The sequence below is a fragment of the Porites lutea genome, chromosome 3, assembly GCF_958299795.1.
Source record: "Porites lutea chromosome 3, jaPorLute2.1, whole genome shotgun sequence".
Taxonomy (NCBI): Eukaryota; Metazoa; Cnidaria; class Anthozoa; order Scleractinia; family Poritidae; genus Porites; species Porites lutea.
Genome location: NC_133203.1, coordinates 1,868,554 through 1,890,220, shown reverse-complemented (window position 1 = coordinate 1,890,220; position 21,667 = coordinate 1,868,554). Strand labels below are relative to the sequence as shown.

At 40.0% G+C, this 21,667-nt stretch overlaps 3 protein-coding genes and 1 long non-coding RNA gene across 6 annotated transcripts in view; 2 read left to right on the top strand and 2 right to left on the bottom strand.

Annotated features, from left to right (window-relative positions):
- LOC140930170 (uncharacterized) overlaps positions 1-21,667 on the top strand; it is a 39,684-nt gene that overhangs the window by 16,116 nt on the left and 1,901 nt on the right. The window lies entirely within an intron of this gene.
- LOC140930171 (uncharacterized) lies at positions 154-4,344 on the bottom strand. 2 transcript variants are annotated; one of them, XM_073379838.1, is made up of 5 exons: positions 4,229-4,344; positions 3,010-3,210; positions 1,939-2,115; positions 1,610-1,816; positions 154-527 (listed from the first exon to the last, which is right to left on the bottom strand). In XM_073379838.1, exons 1-5 carry the CDS (start codon positions 4,284-4,286, stop codon positions 328-330), a joined length of 843 nt encoding a protein of 280 aa, XP_073235939.1. In that variant the 5' UTR covers positions 4,287-4,344; the 3' UTR covers positions 154-327. The 2 variants fall into 2 exon arrangements, with proteins under 2 accessions (XP_073235939.1, XP_073235940.1); XM_073379839.1 differs by lacking the exon at positions 4,229-4,344 and adding an exon at positions 3,336-3,461.
- Positions 14,873-17,647, bottom strand: LOC140930172 (uncharacterized). The gene is made up of 3 exons (XM_073379840.1): positions 17,487-17,647; positions 16,326-16,526; positions 14,873-15,245 (listed from the first exon to the last, which is right to left on the bottom strand). Exons 1-3 carry the CDS (start codon positions 17,542-17,544, stop codon positions 15,046-15,048), a joined length of 459 nt encoding a protein of 152 aa, XP_073235941.1. The 5' UTR covers positions 17,545-17,647; the 3' UTR covers positions 14,873-15,045.
- On the top strand, positions 18,221-20,739 carry LOC140930173 (uncharacterized). Its single transcript, XR_012164822.1, has 2 exons — positions 18,221-19,111; positions 19,728-20,739. It is a non-coding gene; the product is annotated as an uncharacterized lncRNA (long non-coding RNA).

Sequence of the window (21,667 nt, the reverse complement as noted above, 5' to 3'; positions counted from 1 at the left end):
GTCGTTGGGTGTCCGGAGTAAACAAGCTGCAAACATCCTAATAAAGCCACCGAGTAGCTCTCGGTGTGGGGGGTGGGGGGGGGGGGGGGTGAGGGACTCTCTCTTCCCCCGTGACTGCCGAAAGCTTGCTCGCAGGTCGACAATCATTATAACTTAAGGGCAAATGAAATTTAATTTAACACTGAATAAAAGCTCTTTTAAGCTACAACATTTTGGCTAAAAGTGTTACAAAATTTTAACACAATTACTTGTCATGTTCTACACTCATGCAAAATATCGTTGGCTTTCGAAAGAAACCAAAAATTAAAAAACGCTGAGGCCGGAATATCACTCTTCACGCGATGGATGAAATGGATTCTCTGCCCGCCGCTTGAATTTTTTATTTTCATGGTCACTTGGCTCGGGTTCCATCTCCTGTACTCCTAGGTTCCATTTCTCCAGTTCCGAAATATCCTCGATATGGCTTGGTTGATTACAGGTTACTGAACATGAGGACATGAAGCCAGTCTCGTTCAGCAGCTTACACACTATAAAACATAAGGAATTGACTTGTTAATACCGGTAACAAACTCCGGAGATACTCTCTATAATGACCTATACAGGGGGGGCTTCGCCCGAAAGGTGTACCCCAAGTTATTAGACTTCAGGGCAGGGAAGGTTGGAGCTTCATGAAGTATATGAAAGGGTTGGGAAATCAGTCATTTCGTTTTGTAAGAAACTCCAAAACTGGATAACAGATGCATTTCATGGCTATGAAAAAGTCGAGGAAACGTTGTGGTGATTTACTCATAATTAAAGTACAAAAAATTGTAAAATTGTAAATTGTAATTTGTTTACCCATGGAGCACTAAGGAGGTCATAAGAACTCGTTGAAACGTGTGCGTGCGTTCCAGATCGAATTGGAATTTGAAAGTGTTGGTTTTTAAGGAGAGGAGAAAACCGGAGTACCCGGAGAAAAACCTCTCGGAGCAAGGGAGAGAACCAACAACAAACTCAACCCACCTATAGCGCATTTACCGCGGTTAAAAGGGATGCAGAGTTCTAAACTAGGTTTGCCGGAAAGGTGTACAATTTGTCAATAGAGGGTATACGAAAGGGGTACCTTTTCTCTCAAAAATGGCAATTAAAAGGGTGAGGGGTTGGAGCTCGGGTGGAGCCTTCCGTATAAGACTTTTTTGAGTACCCTCTCAGGGCCACAAACAAACGAAGCCTTATCAAGAAACGAATTCAGATTTTGCCACGTGTGCGGACATCCTGCGTAGTCCCTTTCACCTCAGTGCTCCAATAAGATTGATTCAAATGGTTACAACAATCGGAGTCGTTGAGTGGAATTGTGATGAAAAAATATTTGATAACCATACCCTTTCGATAAAACATTTCCACAAATGCCCACAACTGTTCTAAGAAGTATCACTGAGTCCTTCCTCTATTTTCGTAGTATTCTATACTAGTAAGCTATTTTATTTTACATTTTCCGCTTCAACTTACTTCTTTTCAGTTACATAAAACCACTAACTACCCCCAAATCTTAAAGTTATCGAAACGTCATGTTTTAATTCGGTGTTAAATTGAATTTAATTGCTCAATGTTTCTTATTGCTGTTACTTACTGTAGTAGGGGTCGTCTGGGTCACACAAAACGCTGTTGGAACAGTTCTTGTAAACAAACGTCATCTCCTGTCCTTTGATTTTACCCTCCACCGTCATACATCGATCAAATTTAGGACCACATGTGATAGACGGGACTGGTTTGCTATCACAACTCTTTTGTCCAGGAACTGGATAACTTATACAATCTGGGCACTCAAGGGCAGCAACTGTAAACAGGCAAATAAAGTCAAAATAATTAAGCCGAAAAAATCGCGCCCATGCAGGCCGACATGAATTCAATCATTTCAACTCAACTGGACAAAATCAAGCTTGCACAAATATTTTGCACCTCCTTTTTTTTTGAAGATAGAAACTGGTTTCCATGTTTGCCGTGCGTACGAGGTCGACTTCACCCAATTAATCTTGTTCCATTTCTCCAGTTCCGGAATTTCCTGGATATTGCTTGGTTGAGTACAGGTTACTGAACACGAGGAAATGGAGCCAGTCTTGTTCAGCAGCTTACAGACTATAAAACATAACGAATTGATTTGTTAATACGGCAACAAACCCCCGGGGATACGTACTCCCTATAATGGCCTATACACAGGGGGCTCCGCCCGAAAGGGGTACCTTTTTTAGACTTCAGATATTAGAGGGGGCAGGGAAAGTTGAGGCTTTTTGAAGTATATGAAAGGGTTGGGAAATCAGTCATTTCGTTTTGTAAGAAACTCCAAAACTGGCTAACAGATACATTTCAGTGCTATGAAAAAGTCGAGGAAACGTTGTGGTGATTTACTCATAATTAAAGGACAGCGTATTTACAGCGGTTAAAAGGGATGCAAAGTTCTAAACTATGAATGCGGGAAGGTGTACAATTTGTCAATAGAGGGTATACGAAAGGGGCTTTTCTGTCAAAAATGGCAATTAAAAGGGTAAGGGGTTGGAACTCGGGGTGGAGCCTTCCGTATAAGACTTTTTTGAGTACCCTCTAACGGCCGCAAACAAACGAAGCCTTATCAAGAAACGAATTCAGATTTTGCCACGTGTGCGGACATTCTGATCATGAGTAGTCCCTTTCAGTTCAGTGCTCCAATAAGATTGACCCACGTGGTTACAAACAACCGGAGTCGTTGAGTGGAATTATGATGAAAAAATATTTGATAACAATACCCTTTCGATAAAACATTTCCACAAATGCCTACAACTGTTCTAAAAAGTATCACTGAGTCCTTCCTCTATTTTCGTAGTGTTCTTTACTAGTAAGTTGTTTTATTTCTTACATTTTTCGCTTCAACTTATTTCTTTTCAGTTATATAAAACCATTAACTACCCCCAAATCTTAAAGTTATCGAAACGTCATGTTTTAAATCGGTGTTAAATTGCATTTAATTGCTCAATGCTTCTTATTGCTGTTACTTACTGTAGTAGGGGCTGTCCGGGTCACACAAAAAGCTGTTGGAACAGTTCTTGTAAACAATCTCCAGTCCTTTGATTTTACCCTCTACCGTCATACATCGATCAAATTCAGGACCACATGTGATAGTCGGGACTGGTTTGCTATCACAACTCTTTTGCCCAGGTGCTGGATAACTTATACAATCTGGGCACTCAAGGGCAGCAACTGTAAACGGGAAAAAAACAAAGTCAAAATCATTAAGCCGAAAAAATCGCGCCCAAGCAGGCCGACTTGAATTCAATCATTTCAACTCAACTCGACAAAATCAAGCTGGCGCAAATATTTTGTACCTCCTTTTTTTTTAAAGATAGAATCTGGTTTCCATGTTTGCCGTGCATACGAGGTCGACTTCACGCAATTAATCTCGTTGTGGAGGTTTTGTTACATTATGGGCTCCTGGTTGGATCTAAAGGCTCCGACATTCTGATCACATCTCCGCCTAGCTAGCCCGCCCAATTAGCGCTCTCGAAAAGCACCAGTCAGTATTCACTTGTGTGGTATATGCTACAGTGGTATGTTACTATCCACTGACCAACCCCTCAAGAAGATAAAAAAAACTGTAGGCCTCTGATAAATTGGCAATAGTCGGTGTAACTGGATTTCGCCGCCTTGCACGATCGAAGTTTCTAAAAGCAGCACAAGCTTCAGTGAGGGTGTCAGTTCTGTCAGTTGGGCTGGGTACGTCCAACGCTTAATACTTTAGGTTTTCTATGGCTAACGATTAATTACTAGTACTGTTGAAAGCACTAATGGTTGAAAATTTCTCTTTTGCTGCTTTTCTTTTTCACGTCTGACGATAAAAAAGTTTGGGCTGTTAGTCTATGGCTTACAGTTACTTCTGCTGAGACATGCTATTCAGTGTGGTTTCAGTTTTCAAAACGAGCATTTGTTTCCAATTTTTGTTTGCTTAATTTTACTGTTAAGGCCTTCCTGGAGTGATTTTTGGCTATGTACTTACTTATTTGTGAGGCAAATGAAGCTGACCTAACGTAAATGATACACTAATTTGACCGAACGTGCCGTGTGGTTACATAAGTTGAGCCGTGAAATCGTAGTAGCACCTGCGAGGACTGAAGCGTGAAGTGTTGAGTTAATCCAAGATCTCCGAGCCTTTGGGAGTTATTCTTTTTAACCATGAAGTGATTTAGACGGGAATATAACATAGTCGAATTTGATTACCTACCGATGGACATTGTGCACAAAAATGTCATGCTGAACAGGGCCATATTTGAAGCTGTCATGGTTTGTCTTTTCACTCAGCTAACAGCAAGCACCGCTCTCTGGCTTCGCTGTGGAAATGAAGTGAAATATATAGCGCGTGGTTTTACGTTAATCCAGGGCTGATACCCAAATAAGCACACAATTTCTATAAGCCGCCATTTATGACATTTCTACCAGGCTTCAGTATTTTTTTTCCGGGTGACCTCAGCTAAGTTTCGATCCGCGATCCGCCCCTCACGCAACGCAAGTCTCTGTCCTCTGTCTCTGACAACAAAGTTGAACCTAATAAACCTGCGTACTACGTAGATGTGTATGCGAACAAAATTGAAGGGTCCTTTGAAATGATAGAGCTAAGTTAAACTATGTCGCAAAGTGTAGCAAACCAACTGCTTGCAAGTTGGTGAGCACTTTTGATGAACTGGGTCTATTCAAAAGTCATCAGTCAGTCCTGCCGGGTGAAAATTGGACTCTGCGTATCAAAAAGACACGTATGATGTCGGGTTAAATAACCAACATTTACGTTATTTCAGTGACACTGATCCCCAGTAATACAGATGTGATAATCATTTTACGTTCATAAAGTGAACTTCGACCGTTCTATTTTGCAAAATTTGCGGAACACTTTTGAGGGAACGACCACTTCATTCCAGAACTTTATTGCAATGGACTGCATAACTCCAAAGGACAACTTTAAAAAGTTGTCCTCTTCCTTGGCACCCAAGATCGACGAAGTCAGTGAAATGTTTGTTAGTCTTCCTCTTCAGTATCTTGTATAAAAATTCAACTGACAGTTCTGACAGTGCTGTAGTTGAAATGCTAAACGCTATATTTTTAATGTTTCGATCGTCACGTGCCTCACTGAAGCACAACTAAGTTTCAAGTCCTCTAGCGCCATGACTGAAAAGACTAAAAGCCTTCAATATTCGACAATTGCTTGAACTTCATTCCGTCTATACAAGGCTCGCAAGGACAAATAAAAGCAAACGCACCTGAACTTGCAAAGAAAAAGATAAATAAAACTGAGGTTGATTTCTACCACGAGGTTCTCTCTAATCCACAACCGCGGATCCGAAACAATGTGAATGCGCGCGCTTTTTGCCACAAACACAAGGCAAGGCGGGTAACTGGGACCAATTACTGCTATAGAAAAACTTAGGAAGTTGAAGAGTGTATTTTATGCCGGACGACAGCCAAGGGGAGACTCTTTTCATATGCGCCAATTACTTATCACGAAATTTTACAAGAGTTGACAAGAATAACATGGGCGTATTTTGCTGATATCGAAAATAGAAAAACGTGTACAAAGTGTTATTTACATACAGGGTGTGCATAGGGCTGAAAGAACGACATTTGAGGAGGAAAAGAGAAAGAAAGATAAAATTGGTCGTTGTTACATCATTCATCCTGTTCATAAGGCTAGGCGAAGAAGGGAAGATAAGTATTCTGCAAAAAGACTTGGAACAAAGATAAAGATTGCCTTGAGTTAATGGTCTTACATTGACTTCGAAATATGAGAAACAAATTCCATCACAGAAGTAGGCTTGGCAGCAAAATGATCTTGCATAATCAAAAAACCCATCATCCCACCCTCCCCTTCAAAAGTCAAATGATCCACCCGGCATTAAGTCAAAAAAGCAAACACAGGGTCAACAGCTGAAGTTTGTTGATAATTTTGCGGTGCAAAGCACTAATTTTGCCGGATAATTGATCACGGGGTAATGGTCAGATGTTAGTGGTGTGATTTCTCAGACCACGGATTCCGCTGGCCTCCCACTGGCCTTGCCACAGGTAAGCCAAGGTTACAATTGAATCGTTTCGTAACCCAGGGGAAACTTCGAAATGAAGGAGACGCATATACGCGCGGTTCGGGCTTTTTTCACTGATCTAAAAGATACCAAAATACTATAAATAGAATTTATGTTTCTGTATATTTCTTCCCGTGCCGCCCTAAACGGCAGAGATCTTGATCCGGTGGGGTTGTACCTCCTTATATGACCTATACGGGGATGTGCCGCTGGTCAGGGTATGTTTTTTGTCCTCTCTGTCCTAATCAGGGTATAAAATTTCGTGCAAGTCTGTCCTGAACAGGGTATATAAGTCCTAATTACAACCAGAGAGAATAATCTACTAGAATAATCTCTTGGTTGATTTGTTTTCGTGGAATTTGTCTGTGCTTCAAGAAAACAAAAGTTACCACCATAACGTGAATTTTCTTAATTGCAATTGCCACTAAAATACTTTAAATCAAGACAATGTTCATTTTGTCGTTTGTTCTGAAAAGGTTAATGAAAATGAAGATTTTTTTGGTGCTAAACAGGTTCAGGGTTTCAAAACCTCAGCGGCTTACACAAATATTGGTACAGTACCCCCCTCCCCCCTTCACCCCCCGGGATCTTTACAGCTAAAGAATAGGTGTATTGATCTTTTGCCCAAATCCCCTAAGTGAGACCAGAATCCCGAAAATTATCACCCCTAAGCGAGACGACGAGCATCCCTGTCCATTTCCCAACGTTCACGATGGCATGTACTGGATCTGAGAGACAGAATTGCGATATAGAGAACGATGCAAATTTATTTGTGTTAAGATGAAGTTACTTTGCGATGCAGACTTAAACAGAAACAATCGGTTTAACGCATTATCTACCATATGGATTTAAGAATTCTCGATGCCTTAACCTTTAGACTACCTTATATGATTCGATTACGTTCAGGCTTTTATTGCATAGTTTCAGCGTTATGCGGCATCCAATCAAATGTGGCGTTTATTTCGCTGAAAAGCACAATTTCTCAATAAACCCCTCTCCACTTATGTCCAGAAATGCATGCAATGGCGGAAATGGCGAAACTGGCGAAAAATCGCCAGCCGCTGGCGATTTGAATTGGATGCCAAAAGTGGCCCCTTGGAGGCTGGCGATTTTGGCGAAATTGGCGATTTTGGCAAAAATCGCCATGCATGCAATGGCGAAAATGGCGAAACTGGCGAAAAATCACCAGCCTCTGGCGATTTGAATTGGATGCCAAAAGTGGCCCCTTGGAGGCTGGCGATTTTGGCGAAATTGGCAATTTTGGCAAAAATCGCCAGAGGGCTGGAGATATGTGGCAAAATATTCACATTGGATGTCCAGAAATGCATGCAATGGCGAAAATGGCGAAACTGGCGAAAAATCGCCAGCCGCTGGCGATTTGAATTGGATGCCAAAAGTGGCCCCTTGGAGGCTGGCGATTTTGGCGAAAATGGCGATTTTGGCGAAATTGGCGATTTTGGCAAAAATCGCCATGCATGCAATGGCGAAACTGGCGAAAAATCACCAGCCTCTGGTGATTTGAATTGGATGCCAAAAGTGGCCCCTTGGAGGCTGGCGATTTTGGCGAAATTGGCAATTTTGGCAAAAATCGCCAGAGGGCTGGCGATATGTGGCAAAATATTCAAATTGGATGCCAAAAGTGGCCCCTTCAAAGTAGATAACTAGAGAGGTCCTTATAACTGTGAGGCAACAGTACTAAAAAAAAGTTCAAATTACTTGCCTAATAAGAGGCCCCAATAACTGTGAGGCAACATTTATCAAATACAACTGAATCAAATATATCTGAAAACAACAAATGGAAGTCGTTTCAGTTAAGCTAATATGTATTTGTGCCATGTACTTCACAGGTTAAGTAAACATTTCCTTACTTTCGATGTCGCTTGACTTACCAAAAGTGATGTGATGATATCACACTAGCATCATTTGCTTTTGTATGGTTCATTCCTTTCAAAGACTTACAAGTCCACTAATTACTCGAGGAGAGAACTACCAAGTCCTTTAAATCTTAATAATTCCTTGCCATGGACACTCTAACATTTGAGGTTCGATGTAGACCTTAACAATCCTCACTGGTTACAATTCTCTTCACATTGGTTCCATTAAATTGTGAGGCAGCCTTAAATGAAAAGCGATTGCGAAACGCATGGTTCCTGGCTAAAAGATGCTTTCACGATAACCATTGTGTGCCCTTCATTCTTTTTTGGTTCTCCACTATACACATTATCTTCTTCCGTCGTTTTAAACTCTTCACTTTCTTCTCGCACTTACTTGTTTTGCTCTTTAGAGAAACGGTCCCCTAAAAGTAACGAAAGCCGAAAAGTCCAGAAGCTTGTATGCGCCATTTTGAAATGTGTGAATTCGCTTATTTCCGCCTTATGTAAACCTGCACGAAATGTCACTTGTGCTCAATACTTCACCGCATTTATTGAACATAAACATTGGATCAAAATAATAACTTGTTTGTCTCTTTCATAAAACATATCCCATTCAAACTAATTCTGTATCTTTTCATCAACTAGATATATAAAAAGAGAGTGTACATGTTTGTCTCGTTCTTAAAAAATGTGTCCCATTATTGCTTTATGAGATGGGGCCAGAAATTTAGAAAATGTATTGTTTTTTTGCGCTGAGACCACCAAACCAATTCTCAGTACAATATGTGTTCCATTAAATTGCTAATGTTAATGCTCGTCGAAACACGTCACCCGACCTTTTTACCTTCTATTTTAACAATTGCCTGAGAGTCCCTGTGAACGACATTAATCGTTTTGCTTACATAGAGTGACCACCAAAGTCGGCTGGGAATGACACTAATCGTTTCTACTTACATAAAGTAGTTATCCAAAATCGACTATTTCAACATGGCCGCCGCATCTATATAACAAATACTAAACCTTACACGTTCATGTTCTGTGAAACTGCAATGAACCACCTCGTTTATATATACTTGTACGATTGAACGCCATTATAACAAACAGGATGGATATACAAGGCAATACGGACCATCTAATTATCTGAATGCGTAGCCAAGAACCAACCTGGATTCCTCATAACATATAATGTGGTCAGCGGTCAGCGATGGCGGTCGGTCAACTAATTTTTAGCTCCGTTCTTATGTTCACTTTCCTCGTGTTTTTACTGTTCAGCTGCTTGAACAATCTAAGCCACTACTCTAATTGGCGGTTTTCCTCAATTGGGCATGGATTTGACACACCGGGAAGCGCCCCAGAACCTTCTTCGATGTCTTATCTCGATCCTAGTAGTTTTTGCCGAATCCGCCATTTTGGATTGAAATCATGGTACATAAGAATGAAGCGAAGGCGGTTTCTCCGAAGACGGCTTCTGTACTCAGCTAACGGAACAGCGTCATTTAACCCATCTCTCCTGGAAAACAATCTTAGCGGCGACATTCATCCACATCCTGGACCAAACTCTACTTCTAATTCTTCATCTACATCGACGAACACAAATATTAGCTTTCCTTGCAACACGAAGTCAAACATCAGGATTGCTCATTTAAATATCCGCTCCTTGAAGTCCAGGGAACACTTCACTCTGCTAAAGGATTCCGTTGTCTCAAATAATTTCGACATCTTTACGATATCAGAGACATGGCTGGATTCTTCAGTCAACAACGAGAGCATTCATATTCCAGGCTACACTTTGTATAGACAGGACCGTGGCCCGCACAAACCTGGCGGCGGACTATGTGTTTACATTAAGAAAAACTACAAAGTTTCATCACTGGAGAATGTATCCTCAGTTTCTGATAATAACTTTCAGCAATTGTGGCTAAAAGTGCAAAGTCGCTGTTATAAGTCATTCGTCATCTGCACAGTATATCGACCACCGAGTACTCCATTAAATTTTATAGATGATCTTGCCAACAGTCTTATCGAATCCCTCCTGTCAAGTCTTGATGTCATTATATTGGGTGACCTCAATTGCAACCTCCTTCAAGATAACGCAGAATCCCGTGCTTTAAACGATTTTTGCTCGACTTTTAACCTCACCCAATTAATCAATAAACCAACCAGAGCCACGGAGAATGGGGAATCGTTAATCGATGTTGTGATGACCACGAATGAGAAACTAATTGCTTCAAACGACGTCCTTATGTCAACTATTAGCGATCACAATCTTGTTTACATCTCGCTGAAGTTAAAAAAGCCAAGGATCAAGCCCTGTTACGTCACTATTAGAAGCTATACTAATTACAGCGCCGACAATTTCCTACGTGATTTGTCATATGCGCCTTTTCACATAATAAGCCTATTTGACGATTTCAACGATCAAGTTGATGTATTCAACGAACTGTTCTTGGAAGTACTAAGTCAACATGCTCCAGTCAAGAGGGTTAAAATTAGATCTAAACCTAACCCCTTTATAACACCAGAAATTCGTCAACTAATGAGAACGCGCGACCAATGGCGCAAACTTGCGGGAAAAACAAATGACCCTTTCCACTGGAACGGATACAGATTTTTTCGTCAAGAAGTGAAAAGGGAGATTCGTGTGGCCGAAAAAGTTCACGTCAGGACTCAGATCCTGGATAGCAATGGAAATTCTAACTCAATTTGGAAAATCATTAACCGGTGTCTACCACGTAAACAACAAGATAGTTTTATGGCTTCTGAGGATCCCACTGGGTTAGCTAACGAATTAAATGATTTCTTCACTTCCGTCGGCAGTATTACTGCTCAAAAAGCCAGGGACTTATCTTTACATCATGGACTTAATGTAAATTTGGATGTGCCGACTCCTTTACACATATCCACCGACGTTAGCCCCGAATTATTCGTTCTCCATCAAGTCACGGAAAATCAGGTAGAAAGGGTGATTAGAAGCCTACCATCTAACAAAGCTCCTGGAATGGACAAGATATCTTCTAGAATTCTTAAAGACAGTTTACCCAGTACGCTAACAACAATTACCCACATTGTGAATAACTCCTTTGTTACCAACACATTTGCACGTGCATGGAAAACAGCAGAGGTTACACCTATTCTCAAATGCGGTAATCCAGATGTCCCTAACAACTATCGCCCCATCTCATTATTACCAATAGTCTCAAAAGTCACTGAAAGGTTGGTACATGGACAACTTATGGAGCATCTAATTAGAAATAATAAACTGGCAGCACATCAGAGCGGAAATAGAAAGCTTCACTCGACAGAAACAGCTCTGTTGTACGTTACAGATCAGTTGCTCCAGGCTATGGATAACAAGAAAGTTTCCATCATGGTCTTATTAGATATGTCTAAAGCATTTGATAGTATTCGACACGACATCTTGTTATCCAAGCTACAAAATCTCGATTTTTCCCAGGGTGCGTTGGATTGGTTTCAGAGTTACCTTTCTAACCGACAACAGTGCGTTCGAATTGGTGACGCAGTTTCTAAAGTACTCCCACTTGAGTTCGGAGTTCCGCAAGGCTCTATTTTAGGTCCGGTTTTGTTTACAATCTATGTTAACGACCTCCTTTCTGTTCCTAAACGTTGTCTATCTGCCTCCTATGTTGATGATTGTAAATTGTATTTGTCCTTTTCACCTGCCGAATTACCCACGTCCATCCTCGCCTTAAACGAAGATCTTACGAGAATATCTCAGTGGTGCTGTAAAAACTCTCTTTTGATTAATCCGGACAAAACTAAGGTTCTAGCTGTTGGATTACCACAACTTTTAAAGAAACTGTCATCATTCAGTATAACACTTTTTGACAAGGAAATAACACCTGTGCCTGTCGTTAAGGACTTGGGTGTTCTTCTCGACACACGCCTCAGTTATAACCAACATATCACTGAGATTGCCTCTAAATGCCTTTTTAAATTGTACCAAATTAACAGAATCAAGCACCTCCTGGATAGGAAAACACTTCTGTTAGTAATAAATTCATTTGTCTTTAGTAAACTCCAATATTGTTCAACTGTCTGGAGTAATACCAGCAGCAGCAATATTGACAAGTTACAAAAAGTCCAAAACTTTGCTGGGCGAATTATTCTGGGACTAAGAAAGTATGACCATATTTCGGATGGGTTGCGATCATTGAAATGGCTTCCTATTAGAGAGAAACTCATTCTAAATGACGCTACTATGATGCACAAATGTATTAACAAGCTTGTTCCAGACTATCTTGCTGATATGTTTAAATCACGTTCTCAAGTCCATAATAGACAAACTCGATCATCTGGTGCTTTGGATATACCTTTATGTCGCCTGTCAACAGGGCAGCGCTCCTTTGCTTTCAGAGGAGCCAAACTCTGGAACTCCTTGAATGATAACATTAAGTCCTTAAAATGCCCCAGGAATTTTAGACGTCATCTTGCAAATGTTTTATTAAGTTGATATATTATATTATTGATATATATTTTGTAATTATAATATTATTGTATTTACATTCTCAATTAATTTATATATTTGTATTTTTTTTATTCTATTGAGCTGAAAAGCCCACTTAGGGAGCATCAATAAAGTGTATGTAAAGTGTATGTATGTTGAACTGTCGCTATTCAAACAATGCCTACAAGCCTGGAAAATTAAGGATATCTATCTTGGATTTTTTGGTAAGAAAGTTGCCATGAACATTACGGAGATTACCATTTACTGATAATCGAATACAACTCGTTGGCTATTCGATTTGAATTGAGCAAGAAATTAGTTATAAGTGGTAATTCCCGACCAAACACTCGTCTGGGACGAATTTCAAATCACAAGAGGTTATCAATTAAAGGTAAAAGGATTAAAAACAGATTAATGACACTTGAGTTACAGTAGCGTTGTCATTATTAGTATACAATTATACTACTGGAAACATTTTTATATTAATATGTGGTACTATTTGGCAATTAATAGCCATTTCAAAAGGGACCCTTTGCTATGTCATTTCAATTTGTCTTGACAAATTAGGTATTTCATCGAGTAATTGCCATTTCTGCCAAAACACGTTTTAAGAACAAGGCCAACATGCACTCTCTATATATTTTTTTTTATTTGTGGTTGATGAAAAGATACAGAATTAGTGCGCGCCATTTTCGCCAAAATCGTCACTTTCCAAAGGGCCCCTTTGCCATCTCATTTGCATTTTTGTTTATAATTTGGCGATTTCGGTGATTCATCGCCATTTCCGCCATTTTCGCCAATATCGCCATTTTCCGAAGGCCCCCTTTGCCATCTCATTTGAATTTTTGTTTACAGTTTGGCGATTTCGGAGATTAATCGCCATTTCCGCCAAATACGCCATTTTCGCCGAAATCGCCACTTTGCAAAGGGCCCCTTTGCCACCTCATTTGAATTTTTGTTTACAGTTTGGCGATTTTGGCGATTAATTGCCATTTCTGCCATTTTCGCCAAATACGCCATTTTCGCCAAAATCGCCACTTTGCAAAGGGCCTCTTTGCCATCTCATTTGAATTTTTGTTTATAGATTGGCGATTTTGGCGATTAAGCGCCATTTCTGCCATTTTCACCAAATACACCATTTTTGCCGAAATCGCCACTTTGCAAAGGGCCCCTTTGCCATCTCATTTGAATTTCTGTTTACAGTTTGGCGATTTTGGCGATTAATTGCCATTTCTGCCATTTTCGCCAAATTCGCCAAAATCGCCACTTTGCAAAGGGCTCCTTTGCCATCTCATTTGAATTTCTGTTTATAGTTTGGCGATTTTGGCGATTAATTGCCATTTCTGCCATTTTCGCCAAATACGCCATTTTCGCCAAAATCGCCACTTTGCAAAGGGCCCCTTTGCCATCTCATTTGAATTTTTGTGTATAGATTGGCGATTTTGGCGATTAAGCGCCATTTCTGCCATTTTCACCAAATACGCCATTTTTGCCGAAATCGCCACTTTGCAAAGGGCTCCTTTGCCATCTCATTTGAATTTCTGTTTATAGTTTGGCGATTTTGGCGATTAATTGCCATTTCTGCCATTTTCGCCAAATACGCCATTTTCGCCGAAATCGCCACTTTGCAAAGGGCCCCTTTGCCATCTCATTTGAATTTCTGTTTACAGTTTGGCGATTTTGGCGACTAAGTGCCATTTCTGCCATTTTCGCCAAATACGCCATTTTCGCCAAAATCGCCACTTTGCAAAGGGCCCCTTTGCCATCTCTTTGAATTTTTGTTTATAGTTTGGCGAATTTGGCGATTAATTGCCATTTCTGCCATTTTCGCCAATGCGTGCATTTCTGGACATATCTCTAAACCCCTGGGTCGTGGGGCACCCAACGACAGTTTTCTGTAAAATATCTATTCGAAGAAGCAAATATTCCTAGAATTTTCTATTACTTGAGGACGGCTAAAAATTTCTAAATGACCGTTCCACTCTTCTACAATTTTCGAAGCTTATGTAATAAATTCCCTACGATTTTTTGAAGAGTTAATTTTTCACATTTCACTGCCCAGATAAGGCTATTTTTTGTAAAAAACAAAAAGGAAACCCAAAATTTTCGGATTCAGAACTGTGATGGAGAGAGGAATCAGAAAAATTATTTCTTCCGTCAGTAATACGTTAAATTGCATCTAAAGTTTTCGGGAAAATAGTACTGAAGCCCTTATAATTTCGAAAAGACTCAAGTTCTCCTAGGATGGCCGAACAGGTTCAAATTTTTTTAGCTCCTCTTAGTATGCATTTCTAGAGATGTCAATATATTTAGGAAGAAATTGTCATTGGTTGCCCCTGCTGGATGTAAGAAGAAGCCCTAATAAAGCCTCAGAGTAGCTCTCGGCGTGGGGGGTGAGGGGGGCACTCTTTCTTCCCCCGTGACTGCCGAAAGCTTGCTCGCAGGTCGACAATCATTATAAGTTAAGGGCAAATGAAATTTTATTTAACACTGAATAAAAGCCCTTTTAGGCTACAACATTTTGCTAAAAGTGTTACAAACTTTTAACACGATTACTTGTCATGCTCTACACTCATGCAAAATATCGTTGGTTTTCAAAACAAACCAAAAATTAAAAAACGCTAAGGCTGGAATATCACTCTTCACGCGATGGATGAAATGGATTCTTCGCCCGGCGCTTGAATTTTTTATTTTCATGGTCACTTGGCTCGGGTTTCATCCCCCGTGCTCCTATGTTCCATTTCTCCAGTTCCGGAATTTCCTGGATATTGCTTGGTTGAGTACAGGTTACTGAACATGAGGACATGAAGCCAGTCTCGTTCAGCAACTTACACACTATGAAACGTAAGGAATTGACTTGTTAATACTAGACTACGAGTAGTCCCCGATTTTTCCTCAGGGATAGTAGAGCGAGCGAAACGCGAGCGCCCGTGAAAATCACCCCACGCGAGACAATCACCACCGCGTGTCGCCTTTTCTCGCGTAGGCTGATTTTCACACGCGCTCGCGCTTCGCTCGCTTTACTATCCCTGAGAAAAAATGGGGGACTACTCGTAGTCTATGTTAATACCGGCAACAAACCCCGGGGATACTCCCTATAATGGCCTATACAAGGGGGGCTCCGCCCGAAAGGGGTACCTTTTTTACTTCAGGTATAAGAGAGGGTAGGGAAGGTTGAAGCTTCCTAAGGTGTGTGAAAGGGTTGGGAATCAGTCATTTCGTTTTGTAAGAAGCTCCAAAACTGGCTAATAGATGCATTTCATGGCTACGAAAAAGTCGAGAAAACTTTCTGGTTATTTACTCATAGTTAAAGGACAGCGCATTTACAGCGGTTAAAAGGATTCAAAGTTCTAAACTAGGTATGCCGGAAAGGTGTACAATTTGTCAATAGATGGTATACGAAAGGGGTACCTCTTCTGCCAAAAATGGCAATTAAAAGGGTGAGGGGCTGGAGCTCGGGGTGGAGCCTTCCGTATAAAACGTTTTTGAGTACCCTCTCAGGGCCGCAAACAAACGAAGCCTTATAAAGAAACGAATTCAGATTTTGCCACATGTGCGGACATCCTGAGTAGTCCCTTTCATTTCAGTGCTCCAATAAGATTGGCCCAAATGGCTACAAACAATCAAGGTCGTTGAGTGGAATTATGATAACAAAATATTTGATAACCATACCCTTTCGATAAAACGTTTCATGCCTACAACTGTTCTAAAAAGTATCACTGAGTCCTTCCTCTATTTTCGTAGTATTCTATACTAGTAAGCTATTTTCTTTTACATTTTCCGCTTCAACTTACTTCTTTTCAGTTACATAAAACCACTAACTACCACCAAATCTTAAAGTTATCGAAACGTCATGTTTTAAATCGGTGTTAAATTGCATTTAGTTGCTCAATGCTTCTTATTGCTGTTACTTACTGTAGTAGGGGCTGTCCGGGTCACACAAAAAGCTGTTGGAACAGTTCTTGTAAACAATCTCCAGTCCTTTGATTTTACCCTCTACCGTCATACATCGATCAAATTCAGGACCACATGTGATAGTCGGGACTGGTTTGCTATCACAACTCTTTTGCCCAGGTACTGGAAGATTTGTACAATCTGGGCACTCAAGGGCAGCAACTGTAAACAGGCAAATAAATTCAAAATAATTAAGCCGAAAAAATCGCACCCAAGCAGGCCGACTTAAATTCAATCATTTCAACTCAACTCGACAAAATCAAGCTGGCGAAAATATTTTGTACCTCCTTTTTTTGAAGATAGAATCTGGTTTCCATGTTTGCCGTGCATACGAGGTCGACTTCACGCAATTAATCTCGTTGTGGAGGTTTTGTTACATTATGGGCTCCTGGTTGGATCTAAAGGCTCCGACATTCTGATCACATCTCCGCCTAGCTAGCCCGCCCAATCTAGCGCTCGCGAAAAGCACCAGTCAGTATTCACTAGTGTGGTATATGCTACAGTGGTATGTACTATCCACTGACCAACCCCTCAAGAAGATAAAAAAATTCTAACTGGATTTCGCCGCCTTACACGAGCTTAGTTTGTAAAAGCAGCACAAGCTGTCTGTGGGGTTTGGCATTTACGGCCAACGCTTAATACTTTGGGTTTTCTATGGCTAACGATTAATCATTGTTGAAATCACTAATGGTTGAAAATTTCCGTTTCGGCTGGTTTTCTTGTTTACGTCTGACGACAAAAAAGTTTGGGCTGTTAGTTTATGGCTTACAGTTACTTCTGCTGAGACATGCTATTCAGTGTGGTTTCAGTTTTCAAAACGAGCATTTGTTTCCAATTTTTGTTTGCTTAATTTTACTGTTGAGGCCTTCCTGGAGTGATTTTTGGGTATGTACTTACTTATTTGCGAGGCAAATGAAGCTGACCTAACGTAAATGATACACTAATTTGACCGAACGTGCCGTGTTGTTACATACGTTGAGCCGTGAAATCGTAGTAGCACTTGCGAGGACTGAAGCGTGAAGTGTTGAGTTAATCCAAGATCTCCGAGCCTTTGGGAGTTATTCTTTTTAACCATGAAGTGATTTAGACGGGAATATAACATAGTCGAATTTGATTACCTACCGATGGACATTATGCACAAAAATGCCATGCTGAACAGGGCCATATTTGAAGCTGCCATGGTTTGTCCTTTCACTCAGCTAACAGCAAGCGCCGCTCTCCTCGCTGTGGAAATGAAGTCAAATATATAACGCGTGGTTTTAATCCACACAATTTCTATAAGCCGTCATTTACGTCATTTGTTCTTGGCTTCAGTATTTTTTTTCCGCGTGACCTCACCTGAGTTTCGATCCGCGATCCGCCCCTTACGCAACGCAAGCTTCTGTCTGTGACTCTGATAACAAAGTTGAACCTAATAGCCTGCGTATTATGTAGATGTGTATGCGAGCAAAATTGAAGGGTCTTTTGAAATGATAGACCTAAATAAGTTAGACTAAGTTGCAATGTGTAACGATTCAAATACCTGCAAGTTGGTAAGCACTTATGATGAACTGGGTCAATTCGAACGTCATCAGTCATTCCTGCCGGGTGAAAATTTGACTTGTGTATCAAAAAGACACATATGATGTCGGATTAAATAACCAACATTTACGTTATTTGAGTGATATTGATCCCCAGTAATGCTGGAAATGTGATAATCATTTACGCTCATAAAGTGAACTTTGATCTGGACCGTTCTATTTTGATAAATTTGCGGAACACTTTTGAGGGAACGACCACTTCATTTCAGAACTTTATTGACTGCGTAACTCCAAAAGACAACTTTAAAAAGTTGTCTTCTTCCTTAGCATCCAAGATCGACGAAGTCAGTGAAATGTTTTTTAGTCTTCCTCTTCAGCATCTTGTATCAAAATTCAGCTGACATTTCTGACAGTGCTGAAGTTGAAATGCTAAACGCTAATATTTTGTAATGTTTCGATCGTCACGTGCCTCACTGAGGCACAACTAAGTTTCAAGTCCTCTAGCGCCATGACTGAAAATACTAACAGCCTTCAATATTCGACAATTGCTTGAACTTCATTCCGTCTATACAAGGCTCGCAAGGACAAATAAAAGCAAACGCACCTGAACTTGCAAAGAAAAAGATAAATAAAACTGAGGTTGATTTCTACCACGAGGTTCTCTCTAATCCACAACCGCGGATCCGAAACAATGTGAATGCGTGCGCTTTTTGCCACAAACACAAGGCAAGGCGGGTAACTGGGACTAATCACTGCTATAGAAAAACTTAGGAAGTTGAAGAGTGTATTTTATGCCGGACGACAGCCAAGGGGAGACTCTTTTCATATGCGCCAATTACTTATCACGAAATTTTACAAGAGTTGACAGGAATAACATGGGCGTATTTTGCTGATATCGAAAACAGAAAAACGTGTACAAAGTGTTATTTACCAGTTCGGGAGTATGCCAGTTTTGGAAGAAGCGATGACGTCATGATTCCATTGTTCTGCTAAAAATACGTAAAAATGGGAAAAAATAATCGCCAAAAACAAGGGAGCTTTTTTCAAAGCCTGTTCCAGGTCCACTAGTTCAATATCCGGCACTTCCGAGCTAGCAGTTTTGATGTAGAAGCCTTTTCCTTGCGTTTTGAATGTCAAGAGCAGTTTCGTGCCACATTACGGTAGTTAAAATCGACAGTTATCAAACAGCGTTCGAAGACGTCGCCGCCATATTGACGGGCATCGAATGTAAGTACATGTCTTTATGTTTAGTTTTCAGTATCTTGCCGAATTTTTACGAAATCAAGACTAATTTTCCTCAAAACTACAACGTGTAAGGTGTGTTCAGGCAAAGTTTCATCGATGGTAACAACCTAGTAAAAATGGTAACCACACATTGAAAATTGCCAACGGACAGGAAGGGTTACTATATTGATGGTTATGCCTTAGTCTGTCCATGTATTTTTAGTTATAAGCGATCAAGTCTGTTTTTGGTTGTGTTCACCGGCAATGTATGCGACTCTGATCTAGAAATCACTTTATTGATCCAGATCATGTTTGTGGAATGAGTTTTAAATCAGTGTGAGTAGGTTCTTATATTGATTTCTTATATTTTGATCAGGATGTTCGTCCAAAATGTAGACAAACATCTGGACATATTACAAACATGTTGTCGCGTTTTTGCCAAAAAGCTGGGAAAAGGAACGAGGAAACAAATGTTAAATGTCTTCAGAACGACATATTTGTGCACTGAGGGCAAAATCTTGCTTTAGATTCGCCTCATGTTACTCTGTAATAAAAAATTTAATGTCCAAATTCAACCCTACCTCAGTAAAATTAAACATGTGTTTTTGTTTCTTGTTAGTGTGGTCACAGGCTTACCTACCACCACAAAAGCCCCTCCTCCCTCTCAAAAATGGGTAAGAGGGAAACAAGTTGGAGGGGGGGCTTATATACCTTGTGAGTGGAAGCTCACACTCAATGACCATTCAACCATAGAAGAGACTGTTGCCCTTATTCAAGGGGCTTTAAAGGAGATAGATGAGGAAGGAGTCATGGAAGTGGAGGCTTGTGAAGATTTTCTCCACATAATGTTCAATCCCTTGCGTCAAATATTGTTTATACTTTACAAATGCCAAATACATAATATGTTCAGTCCCTGTGCTGTGCAAAGGTCAATCTGAAACAGGAAAATGCCACACTCTCCCCCATCAATACCTTTGCATGAGCAATAAGCCCACATTTTATGTCATAATATTGAATATGTTTGTATTTGAATAAATCCTAAATTATTGAGATTCTCTCAACGAAAAAGCATCTATGTTAATGTATCGTCTTCAACAAATCATCCTCCCTAATAAATAATACATGAGAGACATCTCACAAGATAACTATTGAAAACCTATGTCAGCTGCTACTGTCTTCATTATATCAATTAAGCTTTGGTTTTTGGTTTTCATGTCCAAGAAGGTGTTAAAAAAACAAGATTTTGAGATATAAGAGTGTGTATAATATGCGAGCCAGCGAGCTATGGCAGCGAGTCATGCAGGTCAGATACGACTCATTGAAAACAATACATAAAAATCAAAAACAGTAATCTGGTAATACCAAAAGAATTAACTCAAAGCTAACCATGGTAAATAAGTGTTTAACCCTAAACAGCACTTAATCATAACCCTAACCCCAACCTAAACCCTAATCAGTAAAAAGAATGCTTAACCGTAATCTGTAAAATTTGCAGTTTTTACTTGTTTTTACTTTATTTTTGCGTGACTTGCATAGCTCCCTTGCTCGTAGTTTATGTCAGGACCAGAAATAAAATGTTTATTTACAAAAAACAAAATGTAACAATAAAATTAATAACTTTTATAATTGTATCTTTACTCTGATGTGTGAGATTTGTTTTCTTGAAAGTGCTGTTCAAGAGAACCAGGGAGAACTATGAAAAAGAACTTTGGAAAACTTATGTTGTGTCCATGCCAAGTGCAGCAATCATTATTATTTTGGGCCAAACCTTGTCTAATAGAATTGTTTAAGGGTCCCCACAGAGAAGACTTGGAGAAAAGTGCTCCTCAAAGTTACAATGCCTTTGGTTTGAAGGCAACCCCAGAGTTAAAAACAATAATTTAGTATTATTGATATATTCATCAAATCCCATATAAGAGGATATTTTATAACAACCCATAACCCTATTGATATCTGACCTCTGGCCAAATCCGGTGGGCTAAAAGACTATAGTATCCAATTTTAATCAATATATCCAAAAACAACAGGCATTCTTAGTTTTCCAATATGTATATTAAATTCTAAAGAGTCTCTTGCATTTGTTAAGCTTGAGCAAATAATCAGTGAACTTCAGACAGCGGAATAATTGAAAGCAGTAGGTTTTTTTGAAGCGGGACAAAGAAAAAATGATCAGGGATGATAAGCAAGATTTTCACTTTGTGGTTTTTCAAGAAGAAAACGCGGACAAAATACCCTCAGAAATCCCTTGTAAACCTGTTGTATACCCGGACGGAACCGCTTCAGGACATACACCAACAGAACATCATATTCGAAAAAAACAGATATTTTACTCACAAATGACTCGCTTGCACCAAAACAATAACCTGAATTACAGCCGTCTTCTCCGGCCAGTCGCTCACTCCCCGAGAGAGAAACAGAAGCAACGGGAAAAATTACAGTAAAACTTACTCTTTGCAGACATAAGGAAATAAATTATAGAACAAGTCACTTTTTTAGTTGTTTCCAAAGCATTCTTTTTTCTTATAATATGAAAAATTAATGAAAGAAATAGGCACAAAC

Bases quoted from the DNA above. Each gene is read 5' to 3' on its own strand.
- LOC140930172 (XM_073379840.1), bottom strand. From the start codon at position 17,544: ATGGCAGCTTCAAATATGGCCCTGTTCAGCATGGCATTTTTGTGCATA. The intron at 16,527-17,486 runs GTAGGTAATCAA...GCCTGTTTACAG, and splicing joins TTTGTGCATAATGTCCATCG to TTGCTGCCCTTGAGTGCCCA. The intron at 15,246-16,325 runs GTAAGTAACAGC...TACGTTTCATAG, and splicing joins CCCGGACAGCCCCTACTACA to TGTGTAAGTTGCTGAACGAG.
- LOC140930171 (XM_073379838.1), bottom strand. From the start codon at position 4,286: ATGACAGCTTCAAATATGGCCCTGTTCAGCATGACATTTTTGTGCACA. The intron at 2,116-3,009 runs GTAAGTAACAGC...TATGTTTTATAG, and splicing joins CCCGGACAGCCCCTACTACA to TCTGTAAGCTGCTGAACAAG. The intron at 1,817-1,938 runs GTGCAAAATATT...GCCTGTTTACAG, and splicing joins TATCTTCAAAAAAAAAGGAG to TTGCTGCCCTTGAGTGCCCA.